This window comes from Thunnus maccoyii, chromosome 21 (assembly GCF_910596095.1).
Source record: "Thunnus maccoyii chromosome 21, fThuMac1.1, whole genome shotgun sequence".
Classification (NCBI taxonomy): domain Eukaryota; kingdom Metazoa; phylum Chordata; class Actinopteri; order Scombriformes; family Scombridae; genus Thunnus; species Thunnus maccoyii.
The window spans coordinates 16,615,455-16,633,076 of record NC_056553.1 but is presented as its reverse complement, the minus strand read 5'-3'; the positions used below and the strand labels follow the sequence as shown (position 1 = coordinate 16,633,076).

The 17,622-nt window shown below is 43.0% G+C and overlaps 1 protein-coding gene across 6 annotated transcripts in view; it reads left to right on the top strand.

The window, feature by feature from the left end:
* Positions 1-16,181, top strand: part of zfhx4 (zinc finger homeobox 4) — a 308,281-nt gene extending 292,100 nt beyond the window's left edge. For all 6 annotated transcript variants that reach the window (XM_042399188.1, XM_042399190.1, XM_042399194.1 and 3 more), the window contains 5 exons: positions 3,620-3,753; positions 5,027-5,227; positions 5,608-5,728; positions 5,908-11,319; positions 11,828-16,181. In XM_042399188.1, the coding sequence (XP_042255122.1) occupies positions 3,620-3,753; positions 5,027-5,227; positions 5,608-5,728; positions 5,908-11,319; positions 11,828-13,401 (7,442 nt within the window). In that variant the 3' untranslated portion in view covers positions 13,402-16,181. The remainder of the gene's footprint in view (positions 1-3,619; positions 3,754-5,026; positions 5,228-5,607; positions 5,729-5,907; positions 11,320-11,827) is intronic.
* The last annotated feature ends 1,441 nt before the right edge of the window (positions 16,182-17,622 follow it).

Sequence of the window (17,622 nt, the reverse complement as noted above, 5' to 3'; positions counted from 1 at the left end):
GTTCTCCTCTCTCTCTCTCTCTCTCTCTCCCCATTTGAGTATGTCTCGGCCTCTCTCCATCTCGCTCCTTCCCAGTTTCTCTCTCTCTCTCCCCTCCGGCTAGATCTGGGCCTGCTGAGTGCTTCAGTGGGAGTTTGGGGTTCAGAGTGTGTTGCTGTAATGTTATCAGGTGACCGGGGGTCAGCCTAATGCGTAACCTCAGAGCAGGAGGCCAGTAAATCATGCTGGCCGGCCCTCCCTGGCCCGTTTTGGCCAGCTCTCCCTCTTAGATTTACTGCTCCGTAACCTTAGCCAGTCTGCCAGGGCTCAGGACAGCTAAATTGAATACTAAATCCAAGCTGCCGCCACCCAGCCTGCTCCCTCTTAATTGACAGCTTTTTCCCCGTACTCCTTGCTCTATGTTTGTGGGCTTTTGTTTTTTTTATTTTTCATGAAATGAAATGTCAGGAATGGAATCTAATTGTTTTGCAGCTTGTAAAAGAAAGAAAAAAGAGAAAAAGATTGCAATAGGTATGGTTTGATTGTTTTGAAAGCTTGCTCCAAGACTCTATCCTGATGATGTAGTTGATTTGATATAAAGTCGTAGTCGTAGAGATAGAAGGATTCAATGATATGCTTGTTTGTGTGAAAATCTCATTTGCTTGTTTCAGTTTGCGCAAAATGTCTTACCCTTTCTGACACAAAAGGGCAGATTCTAAAATAGATCCACGAGAAAAGCATTAACTGTGATGGTATTGTCGGTCCTCCTGCCTTTTGAGGAACAATTTGGGGCAGAAATATCCTGAGGTGTTTGGAGCAATGGGCTTCTCTGTCCCTCTCTCTCATTTTTCTTCTTCTTCCCTCTTTTTCTCTACATTTCTCTGCCTTTCTCTCCATTGCCCTGTACTTCTCTCCATTTGAGTGCGCACTTCGGTGTATATAAGTGTGTGTATATGTGGCTCCCTAAACATCATTGACAGTTGCAAATAAAGATGGGTGGTGAGTGTGCCGCTCTCTCCCCCTGCAATGCAAAAGGGGTTGAGTGTCATAAATCACCTTTTGATTTATCTAATCAAGCAAGGTCCTGCTGCATGCAGACATTTGTCATTGGTGGAGAGGGGGGGACGGTGTCAGGTTTATTCTGTCCCTCCGCTTCACTGGGCTGCAGCTGGTGGAGCCCACATAAGGATGAAGGGATGGAGGGAAGGTGGGAAGGGAGGGGAAAGAACAGGGAGGAGGAGGAAAAAGGACACAGTCATTAAGTGTGGGATGCAGACTCACCCAGACAAAGGAAAATGAGAGGAGAGTCTCTTACTGCTGTCTTTTTCTCAATCCTGTTCACTCCCATTATTTCTCTTTAATTATTTTAGCTATCCATGCAATTTTGAAGGCAAGAATATGTAATTGGTTAAAAACTAGGGGCAGATGGATATTATGATTTTCTATCATAAATTTATAGATTTTTTGATTGTGCTTGCCATTGTATTTATTTATGTTACTGGTCATTATATCCTTGGAGGACACTCTGCAATTTTGACTGTAATTCTATGCCTCAAAACAACTTTATTATTCACTCACAGGGCTTGCCATTTAAAGCTCCTAAGTGGCCATAGAGAGAACTGCTCTCTCGACATTCAAGGTTAACCAACTGTTTTTTTTCGCTTGAGTGTCATAAGTGTTGATGAAAGCACTAGGTCAAAGACAAATCTAAGCCAGAAGGACAGATCTCCATGTTGCACATGCACACACACACACACACACACATTACACAAACATACATTCACATTCAATATGACAATAATCAATGGTGATGTGTGGGCTCTTTCCCCCACCGCATTGTAAATGTGTTTGCAGCCTCTTGTCCGACAATCGCCTCATCTCCTTTCACAGGGATGTAATTTAGTTGCAAATTGACTGGAAGACGGAGGCAAAAATTGAAAGTTGAAATTAGAAATGGTCATAATAAATACGGGAGGCGGGGCAGAGGCTTTGGAAAGGTCAGGTGATATGACGGGTGCTTCCAGGCTGGACCGATCTGGCCAATAGAGTGTCAGAGGCCTGTCATGAAACATATAATACACACACATACATGCACATAGACCTACACACACACACACACGCACACACACAAACCCTGCAGGGGCCATCACAGGCAGTGGAAGACGAGATTACCTCGCTATTCTGAGCTGCAGAGCAATTCTCGGATGTTCTTGGAAATTCACATTGTGTCCTTGTGTTTTTTTTTTTCTCCCCTTTCTCTCTCTTTCTTCCTTTCTTCCCTCCCTCCCTCTTGTCACTTTCCTTGACAGGCCAATATTTCAGGCTCCAGATATAGGGGATTACAAATAAAATAAGTGGAACGCCTACTTAATGCAACAGAATTAAAATGCATGAACGGGCCGGAGGAATTGATATGCGCCCAATACAAACACGAGCCACAGAATAATATGAAATACAAAATGTTTTTTTTCAACCCCCTCTCCATGTATCAGTGCTTTGATTTCCCTTTTTTTCCATTTGTGCATCTAGCGTGAAGCGTTGATTCGCAAGAGTGAGGCTCACATATTGCCTTGAGTGACCAGACGAGGGAGGGGAGGCAAGAGAGGGGGATGATGGCTTAGGGAGAGAGGGAGGAAGAGAGCAGGGGAGAGGGAGAGACTGAGGGAGGGAGAGTTGCTGTTGCTGTGTCTTTGTGTTTCACCGAGTGGGTAAATTGCAGTGGCAGAGTATAGCAGGGCCTGCGCAGCCTGTATCTAAGGATGAGGCTAATGAAAGATTTATCAGTGGCTACAGCATTTACTAAATACAACCAGAGGCTGATCTCCCCACATTGAGCCCTGTTGTTAACGTCACACACGCTCACACATACACATACAAACAGACACACACAAGTAGTGCTGCTACTGTACCACCAGCCGTGACCAAGCCCCGAAAATTTAGCATCTTGTACAGACAGAGAAGTTGTTGAGGCAGCTGGGGAAATGTATATGAACTAATGAAGTGTATAATATTACCATAACATTTAATGTATGTCGTGCTGTGATAATGAGCCTGCCTGAGTTTTCTCCATTTCACATGTCCTCAGGGCAGAAACAAGTCAGTGTATATGAATGTGAATAATACAGACCGTGATTGTATCCACGCTTGTGTTGTCTTGGTGTCAAATTATTTAAATCATCACCTATGTCCCACTGAATACTAATTTGGTAGACTTGTTTATGTTATTTGCTCTGTTATATGTGTATTAATAGTCATTTGGCCACTTTTTCATCTGATTCATCTACAAAACACAGCTTTCTCATACAATATGCATGTCTGATCTTTGGGATAGTCAAGTCAAGTCATGTTTAATATGTCAAGTATGAAGACTTTTTTATATTATGTATATGATGACTTCTGCTCCAGCGCTTATTCCAAAAAGACTCATTCAAAAATAAATGTATTGTTTAGCCATCAGTCATTGAAAGCCATCCCAGTCATTGGAAGCCTTGTGTGACACAGTGAGAGTCATTGTGAATATATCTAAGCTTATATTGCAATACACAAATAACTGATTAGTTGATTTTAAAATGTATTTTTAATGCTTTATATTCTCTGTCTCTGTCCCCCTTTCTCTCTCTCTCCCTCGACCTTCTGCCAGGAGTGAATACCATATCCAAAGAGGTTACTGGACCGAATGCTATGGTTAAACATTCCCTCCTGTCTGATCGACAAATTGAAAGCCCACCCAAAAGGCCCAAATCTGCTGAGGGGAAGACCTCTGCCAATGAGCAGGTAAAGGTTTGTGAAAATTAAAAGAAAACTGTCAATTGTGCTGCATAAGCTGAAGAATGTTTGTGTTGTTTCCCAGCAACTCAGGGGGTGTTTATAGCTGATCCTCAGAGTGTTTGAGTTGCACTGAGAGTGACCATGGACCTGTGATACTGTCTTTACCCTTCCAAAGAAAATCTCTAGGTTATGGAACTTTGTGTGCATCTATTTAGAGTGGACATCTGGCAAGTCATATTCATGTTTGAATTTCTTATTGGAGGATAGGTATAGAAAGCTAATAGCTAATGAGGCAGGTTCTCCTTCATAAGCACTAATGAAATCTAACCTTCACTGTCACTGTGTGATGAGCTAATGGGAAGATACTTATGAACTGTAAGAAGCAGAAATGCTAAGCTAAGCATTTAGCAATTGCTGGCGCCAGCTTTCCATCAAAGGGTTAAACACAGCCCACCATCCCCTCCTTGACGGAGCTTTTTAGCATCAAGCACAGTAGGCCAGTCTTTATGTTCTTAAGTGGAATACCTGCACTAGCCTTAGGCCTCCCTCCCTGCTTCTTTCCGCCTTTTTGCATCTCTTTAAATTATATGTGTTTTTAAATTAGATTATGAAGTATTAGCTCGTCTGGTTCTGGGCCCTGTAAGGAGGGAGGACTTTGTCATTTCAGAAATGGATTCTATTAAGACAGGTGGTGGGGAGGCAGCTATGTTCAGAGTACTCCCTGTAATGAGGGCAAGGCGTAGCTTGGGAGAGTACACACCTTTGTCATCTGTAATCTCCTGATTAAAAATTCTGGCCAATCGTGTTTTCTGCTAATAAAATTGCATGAGTTGAGAGACTTAAGTGAATTACATGAAACATGGTTCATCTACATTTTCTGTGTTAAGGTGGGCATTGTGGGGAGAGGTGAACATGGTGGGATGAGGTGAGTGGGCAGTGAAGAAAAGCCCTAAGGAAGGAAAGGAAAACCCTATAAAAATTCAATTTGATTTTGTAGATGTGCAGTTATTTTCACTCCTAACAATGCAGGGGACATGGTCCTCGCAAATCTTGATCAAACCCTTTTTTGTTTTTAAGATGTGATGTCTGTTTATTTCATATCTGGCTATGCTAATGGTTCGATCTGTAGTGCAAGAATGATACCCACAAAGGAGTACATTTTGTGCAAGAAATATTTCATACTCTTGGACTAATTGCACAAAATGTCCTTTTCCTTGGATATCATTGAATTATTTCTCAAGTCTCAACCAGCTACTTAATATATCATCTTTTTTTTTAGGTTCAGCAGTGTCCGTATTGCAACTACAGCAGTAAAGATGCCAACCGTATGCAGCTTCATGTGATGTCCCAGCATTCCATGCAGCCAGTGATCCGCTGCCCACTGTGCCAGGATGTCCTGAGCAACAAGATTCACCTGCAGCTGCATCTCACTCACCTTCACAGTGTGGCTCCCGACTGCGTGGAAAAGCTGATTCTGACTGTATGTAGTAGTAATGATTATGAATAAGATTTGTGTGTGTGTGTGTTTAGACGCCTAGAAAAAAGTGAATGTGCAATGAAAAATGGAAATAATTTGTGAGGACTGTCCAGTCCTCCCTCTGGTCTCCCTGTGTTGTTCAGGGCAAGGGCTTACAGCAAGATTCCCATAAAACATTTCCCACGCATTTACTGTACTCTCTTGAGATACTGCCATAAACTTGATTGTTGTTGTTGCAAAATCACTCTTTAAAATAAGGTTAGTTTTAAAGGCAAGAAGTAAGTTGAAACACTTTCTCAACATTTACAAATATTGGAGTTCTACCCTTGCCTTCTCAGATCATATTTTTTTATATGATAATGAAATGTCTTTGGTCTTGATAGGTTGTTGGACCTGACACAGCAACACCAAATAATATAATGCATCCCCAAACTGGACAAGACAAAGGACTATCTTTAATGGATTCCTCTACCTCTCTTACTGATGGGTCAGGAAAGTCTCAAGGTAAGCAGAATATGGTACTTTCTTATTATTTCCTATTATTAATGTTTGTTCTCCAAGGGATTGTACAGTGTATTCAGAATAAACAAATATATACATGTATAATTCAGAACATAATATCAACCTATGCAAGACTTTTGTTGATGCAACTGATTTTTTCAAATTGTAATGTCCCCTTTTAGGAAACACCTCAAAAGATGAGCTGACAAGTCAAGACAAGAATGAATTGGACATGCAGGGTGAGGAACTCAAGCCCCCAAAGGAGGGCTCAGAAGCCCCAGACTGGAAGAGAGCCAGTGGGTTAGGACATGACAGCAAGTCCCCTGATACCCTACAGGACCATATCAGTGAGCTCCAAAGGCTCCAGCAGCAACAACAGCAGCTCTCAGTATCTGATCGTCATGTCTACAAATATCGTTGCAACCACTGCAGCCTGGCCTTCAAGACAATGCAGAAGCTTCAGATACATTCCCAATACCATGCCATCAGAGCAGCCACTATGTGCAGCCTTTGCCAGCGCAGCTTCAGGACATTCCTGGCCCTCAGGAAGCATTTGGAAAATGGACACCCTGAGCTTAGTGAAGCTGAGGTGCAGCAACTCATAGGAAATCTGCCACTGAATGGAGATATCACTGAGAGTGAGGCCAGAGCCTTGGAGGAAGCACAGGCCTTTGAACATGACTTGGACAAAGATGATGAAATGGACCAGGAAGAGAAGCCCAGTCCCACAGGAAGTGACAGCAGCTCCCTGCTAGATGACATGGGAGCAGAACCAAAACGGACCCTACCATTTAGAAAAGGGCCCAACTTTACAATGGAGAAATTTTTGGACCCTTCTCGGCCTTACAAGTGCACAGTATGTAAGGAGTCCTTCACCCAGAAGAATATCCTACTAGTCCACTATAATTCAGTTTCCCACCTGCATAAGTTGAAGAAGGTCCTTCAAGAGGCATCAAGTCCAGTTCCACAAGAGACAGGCAACAGCATTGACAACAAACCATTCAAATGCAATATTTGCAATGTTGCCTACAGCCAAAGCTCAACACTTGAAATTCATATGAGGTCAGTACTCCACCAGACCAAAGCCAGAACAGCCAAAACCGAAATGAGCAGCAGTAGCAGTATCACTGGCACTAGTGGTCCAGTACCAGCAAAAAGTCCAGCCCCAAGCACACAAGGGAACAACAGCAACTCAGACTCTGCTAGAAGTGGAACACCCTCTGCTAACAAAGAAAATACTATGGAACCCAAAGAAGATAACAACAGCAACAACACAAAACAAACAACAACTACTGACCATGTTTCAGCACAGGCAAGCAGCCACCAGTCAGCACAGTCCTCAGCCCAACTGCAACTGCAGCTTCAACATGAACTCCAGCAACAGGCAGCCTTCTTCCAGCCTCAGTTCCTTAATCCAGCTTTCTTCCCCCATTTTCCAATGACCCCAGAAGCACTGCTGCAATTTCAACAGCCACAGTTCCTCTTCCCCTTCTACATCCCAGGGGCAGAGTTCAACCTTAGCCCAGAGCTTGCTCTACACTCAGCAGCAGCTTTTGGAATGCCTGGTCTTACTGGATCATTCCTAGAGGACCTGAAGCAGCAGATGCAACAGCAGCACCAGCTGCAGCAGGCTCAGGCGCAGCAACAGGCTCAGCAGCAACAGCAGCAGCAAGTCTCTCAGACACAGTCACAGATCCAGCAACAGAAAAACCAGCAACTGCAGAACCACAAAGCCAAAATGGAGTCCAGCACTGTGTCAGTCTCAGAAATTCAGATGTCAAGAGAGGCAGAGGACCACCTTGAAAAACAAGAAAACAGAGCAAAGATGGAAAATGGAGGGGATGCATTAAGTGATGGAGGAAAAGACAACAAAGACAATAAAAAGTCAAAGTTCTCCGAGCCATTGATTCCCCCTCCACGTATTGTGTCAGGAGCAAGGGGCAATGCAGCCAAGGCACTGCTAGAGAACTTTGGATTTGAACTGGTCATCCAGTACAATGAAAACAGGCAGAAAAACCAAAAGAAAAATAAAGATGGAGTTGAACAAGTGGAAATGAATACTGATAAGCTTGAGTGTGGGATGTGCGGAAAGCTCTTCTCCAATATGCTTATTCTCAAAAGCCACCAGGAACATGTGCACAGTCACTTTTTCCCATATGTGGAGCTTGAAAAGTTTGCCCAGCAGTACAGAGAAGCCTATGACAAACTCTATCCAATAAACCCTGCTTCACCTGAGACTCCACCACCACCGCCACCACCACCTCCTCCTCCTCCACCACCTCCTGCTCCCACCCCAGTGACGGCTCCTCAGCCTCCATCTACATCAATGACCAAGCCCCAAACCCCAACACCTTCACCTGTCCCTGTCTCCCATCAGACCCCACACCAACCCTCTCACCAGGCAGCGCCACCTCAGGCAGCGCCACCCCAGCCACCACCCCCTCCTCCACCATCTTCTGCCCCTCCTGCGCCCCCACAAGTGCAGCTCCCTGTTCCCTTGGATCTGCCCCTTTTCCCACCTCTAATGATGCAGTCTGTCCAGCACCCAGGCCTGCCCCCTCAGCTGGCCCTCCAGCTGCCCACTATGGACTCTCTTTCCACAGACCTTACACAACTCTGCCAGCAACAATTAGGTCTTGATCCAAACTTCCTCCGCCAGTCCCAGTTTAAGCGACCACGTACCCGTATAACGGATGACCAGCTTAAAATCCTCCGTGCCAACTTTGACATCAACAATTCCCCCAATGAAGAGCAAATTCAGGAGATGTCAGAGAAGTCTGGCTTGCCCCAAAAAGTCATAAAGCACTGGTTCCGTAACACCCTCTTCAAAGAGAGGCAGCGGAGTAAAGACTCTCCCTACAATTTTAATATTCCTCCCATTACTACATTGGAAGATATTAGAATGGAGCCCCAGCTTAGTGCACATGAATACTATAGAACTGACTCAGCCTTGAACAAGAGGTCCTCCAGGACCAGATTCACTGATTACCAGTTGCGGGTGCTTCAAGATTTCTTTGACACTAATGCCTATCCGAAGGATGATGAAATTGAGCAGCTCTCAACTGTGCTCAACCTACCAACCCGGGTCATTGTGGTGTGGTTCCAAAATGCACGCCAGAAAGCTCGCAAGAGCTATGAGAACCAGGCAGATTCTAAAGACAATGAGAAAAAAGAGTTGACCAATGAGAGATACATCAGAACCAGCAACATGCAGTACCAGTGTAAAAAGTGCAACATTGTGTTCCCCCGTATCTTTGACCTTATCACTCACCAGAAAAAGCAGTGTTACAAGGATGAAGATGAGGAAGGTAATGAGGACAACCTCCTTGAAGATTGCATAGATTCTACTGAGCAAGGACCAGCTAAGATGTCCCAACTACCATTAGAGCTAACCAGACAGTCCCACGGAACTGCCACCAGTTCTGGCTCAAGCTCCCCTGTGATGGCCTCCCCTCGTGCCAGCATGGGAAAAAGTTCCCCCAAGCCAGATGTTGCCCCTGAAACTGAACCTAAACAAACTGAGACTGCCCCTTCACCAGTGGTCAAGTCACTACCAGAACCCAGACCATCTAAGGCTTGCACACCTCAGCCACCTCCTCAGAAAGCTCCCCAGCCACCAATGTCAAGACCCCATTCCCAGCCACAGGCAGCTGCAGTGCCCTCAAGTCCACTCTCCCTGGCCCTTTCCTCACTCACAAACAGTCTCCCCCACCAGATGCTTCAGTACCAGTGTGACCAGTGTAAGATTGCATTCCCCACTGTGGAGTTATGGCAGGAGCACCAACACATGCATTTCTTGGCTGCCCAAAACCAATTCCTTCACTCCCAATTCCTTGAAAGACCCATTGATATGCCCTATATGATATTTGACCCCAACAACCCCCTGATGGCTAGCCAGCTGTTATCTGGAGGTCTCTCCCAAATCCCCTCTCAGAGTAGCTCTGGTTTGACCTCTGCTGCAGGGTCTGGGGCAATGAAGAGAAAACTGGATGACAAGGATGAAAGCGCTAACGATAAAGATGGCGGAAACAGCAGTGAAGAGCAACATAGAGATAAACGTTTGAGAACCACCATCACACCAGAACAGCTGGAGATTCTCTATGACAAATACTTACTTGATTCCAACCCAACAAGGAAGATGTTGGACCACATTGCACGAGAGGTTGGCCTGAAAAAGCGAGTTGTGCAAGTTTGGTTCCAAAACACTCGTGCAAGAGAGAGAAAGGGGCAGTTTAGGGCTATAGGGCCTTCCCAGTCCCACAAGAAATGTCCCTTTTGCAGAGCACTGTTCAAGGCAAAGTCTGCTCTAGATAGCCACATACGATCTAGACACTGGCATGAGGCTAAGCAGGCAGGCTTTAGTTTGCCACCAAGCCCAATGATGAATCAAGACAATGAAAGGGGTGAAAGTCCAAAGTATAATTTCTTTGACTACCCGCAGCTGCCTACCAAGACTGAGCCAAATGAGTATGATCTGCCTGCTGCATCCTCAACTCCAGTCAAACCATCTGAGTCGCATATAAAAAACTTCTTAAGCCCTTCATCCTTAAAAGCTGAAAACTGTGATGAAATAGAAGGGCCTAATATAAATTCAGCAGAAGCTTCATCTTATGATCTCAGTAAGATGGACTTTGATGAGACATCATCGATTAATACAGCCATTAGCGATGCTACAACTGGAGATGAGGGTAATAACAATGAGGTTGAGAGCTTCACAGCCAATGGAGGGGACAAGCTGAGTGACAAGAGTGGCCTGGTGCCAAATTCTGATGGTGGCAATGACAGGTTCCAATTCAGCATGGTGAGCCCTGCCCTCAGTTTCTCTGGAAAAGACTGTGACTCATACTTAAGTTACAGAGATGATGATGTGGACGACATCAATGACAGGAGTGAATCATCAAGCCTTGCTGATCCAAGTTCCCCTAGTCCCTTTGGGGCAGGTACCCCCTTCAGCAAGTCCGGGAAAGGCAACAATTCTGGGGATAGGCCAGGCCACAAAAGATTCAGGACCCAAATGAGTAACCTGCAACTTAAAGTCCTCAAAGCCTGTTTTAGTGACTACCGCACTCCTACAATGCAAGAGTGTGAGATGCTGGGCAATGAAATTGGACTCCCCAAGCGCGTTGTCCAGGTGTGGTTCCAGAATGCCCGTGCTAAAGAAAAGAAATTCAAGATTAACATTGGAAAGCCATTCATGATAAGTCAAGGCTCACCAGATGGGCCCAGGCCTGAGTGTACTTTGTGTGGTGTAAAGTACACTGCCCGGATGTCCATCCGAGACCACATCTTCTCCAAACAGCACATCACCAAAGTGCAAGAAACCCTGGGAAACCAGGTGGATAGAGAAAAGGACTACCTAGCACCAACCACTGTCCGTCAGCTGATGGCCCAGCAAGAGCTGGACCGCATGAAGAAAGCTGGTGAGGGACTCAGCCTGCCTGGCCAGCAGCAACAGACTGCAGTGGACAACAATAATGCACTTCATGGCCTTAGCCTGCCCTCAGGCTACCCAGGGATATCTGGCCTTCCGCCAGTGCTACTTCCTGGGGTCAATGGGCCATCGTCACTTCCTGTTTTCCCACCCAACACACCTGGTGAGTTAGTATGACGAACAGTGAAAAAATAAGTTAAATAGACTAGAAGCTTTATGAACTGATCTTTATCATGCACTATTTTATTCTACTATACTACTGTTTATTCTCTATCACAGTGGTGTTTGTCAAAAAGTCCTATTTTTAAATACTATTTTAAAATTAAAAATGGTGGGATTTAGTGCATGCATAATGTCATCATCAGAGTTGAACTGCTAACTGATAATTCAGAGATTTTTTACAACAAATGTATCTTTATCATGGCTTTTGTTTGTGTTGTTTTGTTTTTTCCCCTAATTGTAGGTTTGGTATATTTATATTATAATATATTGGCAGATTGAAATTATCATAAAGCGCATGTGACAGTTTTGATCCATAACAAAATCTTAAAAACTCAGCCAGAGACAAATTAAGCATCTTTATCTTGTCATACAAACAAATTTCCATAGTGATTTGGGGTTGAATATTTAAATATTGAATATTTCCATATTTATATACCACTGTATTTCAGCTTTAGCGTCTCCCGGTGCTGGCATGCTTGGGTTCCCTACACCAGCCACCCCCTCTCCTGCCATGTCTCTCAGCACTACCCCAACCAAGACTCTTCTGCAGACTCCTCCTCCTCCTCCTCCTCCTCCTCCACCTCCTCCTCCTCCTCCTGTTCCCTCCACACCTTTGGCAGCAGTAAATCATACAGAGCAGCAAGGTAAAGACTCAGAGAGAGACAGCAGCAAGAAACCAGGAGACAAGCCACCTCAGATGAAGGTGAAAGGCAGAGAGAATGAGAGCGGCTCACGCCCTGAGACCCCCAGCATGGCCAAGAAAAGGGAGAAACCAGCTCCAGGAAAACCAGGAAGTGAGACTCCACTGGATGCCACACAGCTTCAGGCACTTCAGAATGCCCTTGCTGCAAGTGATCCCAGCTCTTTCTTGGGGGGGCAGTTCCTGCCCTACTTTCTTCCTGGATTTCCCAACTGCTTCTCTCCCCAGCTTCCTAGAGGGGTCCAAGCAGGAGGCTACTTCCCACCACTGTGTGGAATGGAGAACCTGTTTCCATATGGCCCAGCAGCAGTCCCACAAGCTGCCATGGCCGCTGGTCTCTCCCCAACAGCTCTCCTGCAGCAGTATCAGCAGTACCAGCAGTCCCTCCAGGATTCACTGCAGAAGCAACAACAGCAGCAGCAGAAACAACTTGAGCAACAGCAGAAACAACTACAGCAGCAGCAACAAAAACCAACCCCTGTGAAGACACCCCAGAGCATACAGAGCACCACCACCAACTCCTTCAAACCAAAAGAAGCTATAGATGCTAAGGATGACACCAACACAGGCTCTTCAACAGAAAGCACAAAAGAAGAACCGAAAACAGATACCAAAAGTACCATGGATTTTCCAGACGCTTTTATTGTACCGTCCGTCAAGCATGAGTTTATATGCAGGAAGTGCCAGATGATTTTTGCTGACGAAGATTCAGTGGTGCATCATCAGAAGTCCTTCTGTTACTTCGGACATCCTTTTACTGACCCGCAAGAGACAGTGCTTCGAAAGGCAGTGAGCAACTACACTTGTGTTGCCTGCAATGTGGTTGTTAACGGGAATGAAGCACTTGGCCAACACCTTCAGTCGAGCTTGCACAAAGAGAAAACAATCAAACAAGCAATGAGAAATGCCAAAGAGCATACTAGATTATTACCTCACTCTGTCTGCTCCCCTACTCCTAACACCACATCTACCTCGCAGTCTGCAGCTTCTTCTAATAACACCTTTCCTCATCTCTCTCGCTTGTCCATGAAGTCCTGGCCAAATGTCCTGTTCCAGGCCACCACAGCCCGGAAAGCTGCTTCCTCCTCCCCGTCTGCCTCTCCTCCTCCCCCCCTCTCCTCACCTTCAACGGTTACCTCAACTTCCTGCAGCACCTCAGGGGTTCCAACCTCACTACCCACCGAGAGTTGTTCAGATGAGTCTGACAATGAGCTAAGCCAGAAGCTGGATGACTTAGATAACGCGTTGGAGGTCAAGGCTAAGCCGGCCTCTGGCCTAGACGCGAGCTTCAGTAGTATCAGAATGGATATGTTCAGTGTGTAGGAGTGACAAAAGGATCCCTTGCTTAAAGAAAAAAATAAGACTTTTTAAACTGCAGTTCCAAAGTTTCTCTTAACCCAAAAAATTACAGTACCAAATGATTGACTCAGGATTGTTTTTCCCATATTGATATGCTGGCAAGATATTGATTGATTTTTGTTATGGACAGAACTGTTGCAGATGCTTGACTGAGCTTATATTGTATACAAAAACATGGAGTAGGAAAAAATCCCACAGGCTCCCTTGGGGGGCTTGTTTCAAGCCAAAAACTCTCACGATAGCAAATTGCACCTCAGCTGGATTGTTTTCCAAATGCTAGCATGTACTGTATGGGATGACGATCCAGAACCCTCAAAGAGAATCTCTCTTAGTTTAGATAGGTGTAATTCAGTAGCTTTAAATTCTCAGGTCAGAACATAACATTTCTCATTTGTTAAAGCAGCAACAAGCCTGGGTACACTTGGCTTATAACCAAAACATGTCAAGCTTTATCGGACGCATTTCCTTGATGTGTATAGAGTACCAAGAGACAATATTACTGTTACAATGGACGATGTGCATATCCTTTTAGTTTTGCCCTACAAAGACAGTATGGTTTTGCCACTGAGGGAATTTAGAATGGTGAAGTAAATGTGTATGATGCCCCTGTGTTTGCCAGTTTGTATCACAACAAGCTGTATCTATTTCCCACCCCCTTTTTTTCTTGTAGTATATACTAATCTGTGCCAACTCTTACCTTCTCACTTTTACCTCTGCTCACACCCTTTTCTGAAGAGGTAATAACTCTAGTTTTGATAGACTCTCGGATTATGTGAATATAACATTTTTCATTTGTGAATTGCTGTACTGTTACGGTACCTGCTTGTGTCTGGACTATAGTGCACTTATTTTGTTTTTATTTGTCTTTTTATCATTTGAGTAGGCCATTTGTTAATTTAATAGAATTTTTCTGTTTGTATGTATGTATGTTTGTGTTTTAATTATTATTTGTGTCTATTGCAGCAGCATATTGGTCCATATTTGTTACAGGATTGATGCCTAACAATCTAGAGACCTATTTAACAATTGGTGCATCCATGAAAGCAGTACTGTATACTTGAAACTGTTAAGGTACAAGTTGGTCACAATGTTAAAAAAGGTATGATCATTTGCTATACGTTTGCAAATATGCTGCTTTAAAAGGGGGACAACAGCATTTGTGTTGTATATTAAAAACATTTTCATGTACTTGTAGGACTTAAAACAGTGTTACACCTATACGCTGCCATTTAGTGCATAGGTTGACGTCCTCCCATCAATTTTCTGGGCACTTCTGATGATCTACAGTTAAAGTCAACATTTTTAATTTTTCCACATTTAGTGATTTCAACATTGCAAAGTATTACCTTACAAAGTTTTGCTGCTACTGTGTAATGTTATTTTGCCTGCCATAAATTCTCTCAACTTTCTACCAGACAAAATACTGATCCATTAATTGCTTTGCTTTTCTCTTTTTATTTTATGTTATTTTGTTATTTTGCTGTGGAACTAAGAATGTGAAAGCTGTCAAAGGGTGTTCAATTTTTTACGAATCACTTTCTAGTTTGGTAATTAAAACCAATGTGATTCATTCCAAAGTAACAGAAGGCTATTTGTATGAAAGAAAAAGGCTTGTGAACAAAGAAAGCAAAGCTGTTGTACATATTCGTAGTTGGCTGTGCATGGTACAAATTTATTAATATGAAGAAATGCAAAAATGTATTGCTTTTGGTATTTCCTATTCTGAGATGAGCAAGTAGCATGTAATGCAACTGTTTGACAGGTTAAATCAAATCATGCTTAGTTATTGTTTCAAACAATGAAATCAAGTAACATTTCCTCCTATGTTTTATTATTGTAAAGGTGTTTTTTTTCTCAAAGTTTTAAAGCAAAATGTCAGTTTTTAATTTTCTGTGTGAGCTTTTTAAATGTCATTATTTGGATTTTTAGTATTTTAACATTTACTTTAATCCTGAAGACACTTTTCGATTGTGTTTCATAAGAGACATCCTGGCCTCCCAAGGTGCAATTCTGCCATTGTACAAACATGAGCGACTGTCCTGATTCCAAAGGCTTTCACAACTCTGGCTTTTTGCCTTTCCCCACTCTGTGGCTCAGCATTATAAGACTGAACTGTCAGCTAGCATCATGTGCTAAGATGTTAGCATCAGACAGGACGCTTTCCACACCAAGGACTGGTAAAAGCTAACAAACCAACAAAAAGGATGGTCCAACAATATAACTGTACATAGATATTGCAACTGCACAGCAGCCAAAAACAAAAAAAAAAGAACTTTTTAAAAAAAAAATGGATGGATTGTGTCATGTTTATGGGGACAGCCTTCAAAAGGTTGAAATTGGAATTGTTCTTCTGGATGTCAAAGGGATTTTCATGGCGCAATCATATCCTACACAATATGTACTCTTCAACATCTGGGTTACATAGGAAATGCACCCTGAGGTTTTAATAAGAAGAAGCCCCTATGGCTAAAACTTTAAATAAACTAAACCAAAAATGTTATTGATGTTTTATATATAGAGAGTAGTCGCATTAGTTTTTGTTACTGTACTGTTTGAGGTCTCAACTGTACCGTATCACGGTAATAACATGGTTTTGAAACCTTTTTTTTATTTTGTCACAGACCTGTTGTCATAGTTGAAATGACGTTTATTGTAGATGGTATTTGAACAACTTCTGGAAATAGTTCATCAAGTATGTTTGTTGCTCATTGTTGTGATACATTAAAAACTGTATCTGCAAACCAGTTTGGTCTCATCAAATATTATTTATATTCATTTTCACTCTTTCATATTCTAATTAGCTAATTATCTCATTATGATGAATTCTCATTAGCTTGTCTTTCACACATCTGATTAGTATGTTTTTGCATTTAACTCAGACTAATTCACAATATGTAATCACATGTGGTTGTCATGTTATTTTAATGCAGTACTTAAAATCATCATATCTATAAATGGTTTACCTCTTTACATTATGTGTATATATATATATAGTGTATCATATATTAAAAAGTTATATTGTGATGTGATTGGCAGTTTAGTTTTATTTTGACAGTAATGTAAAAGATTTATTAGTGTCAGTAAAATTACTAATGCAGTACTAGATGTGTGTAGCATTTAAGACAGAATTTGCAATTCAATTGGCAATAGTTTTTGTTTTTGTTTTTCTTAACATAGTTTCCATATTACACATTCAATTAAAGCACATTTTGTCCCGTAACTTTCAGCAATGTCTACGTATGTCAGACTGTTAACAAAGTAAGTATTGTGTCAGCATCCCTCTAATAATTATCATTCCAGTTACTGACAGTAAAATTCTAAATCATACACTGGGTATTTCCCGTCATTATGCTATTTGTGGTAATCTGACTCTAAGCAGATGCAGGGGATTATGTTTTGAAGTGTCTGCTAATCTGGATCTGATCAGGTGCTGCTCTAGACCCCACCCTTTAAAAGGGAAAAGTCTGCAATAATAAATCACATCCATGGATAAACAGACGTACAGCCGCAACAGAGAGCAAAGACCAACTGTTATTGCCTAAAATGGCTAAAGTTGATCCTATCATTACAGGTATGTAAGGCCCATGCTGATATGTTGAACAGAGTTTACAAAAGGCAAAAGCATGTAACATTTTAACCTAGATATTCCAAGATAAATAGACGAGAAATTATGTTTTGTGCTGCCGACTATAAAATGCTTTTAAAATTACATTAAGAAACAAAATGGATGCCAGTGTGAGACAGGAGGGTGACTTTTTAGATCGGAGGTCAACAGATGCTGTCACATTAAAAATTGCACCTCAGGAACACCTCAACACAATACATCACACCCTGCCAGCGAGACGTGTCCGTCACCAGTGTCAGGGTCACGGAGAAAGCCGACATTCACAAGTCGTTAAATTCACCTAATGAAATTTCACAAGGGCAGCAAAAATGAAGGGGAAGATGAGGATCTTTTCACTCAGGCAGAATCGGTTGTGTCCTTTATTGTTTCGCTCAACACACTTCAGTGTGCAGTGAAACAGCCGCGACATGTAAAAGCCTCAAAAACAGCTTTTTTTCTCCCCCCTTCTGACTTCACCCCTCGCCCTTGACGAATGTGCTTGGCTCACAGGGTGCAACCGTTCTGCTGAATGGCCCTTTCCTGTTGCTCACCCTTAAAGCGCAGGCGGTTGCCGAGGTAGG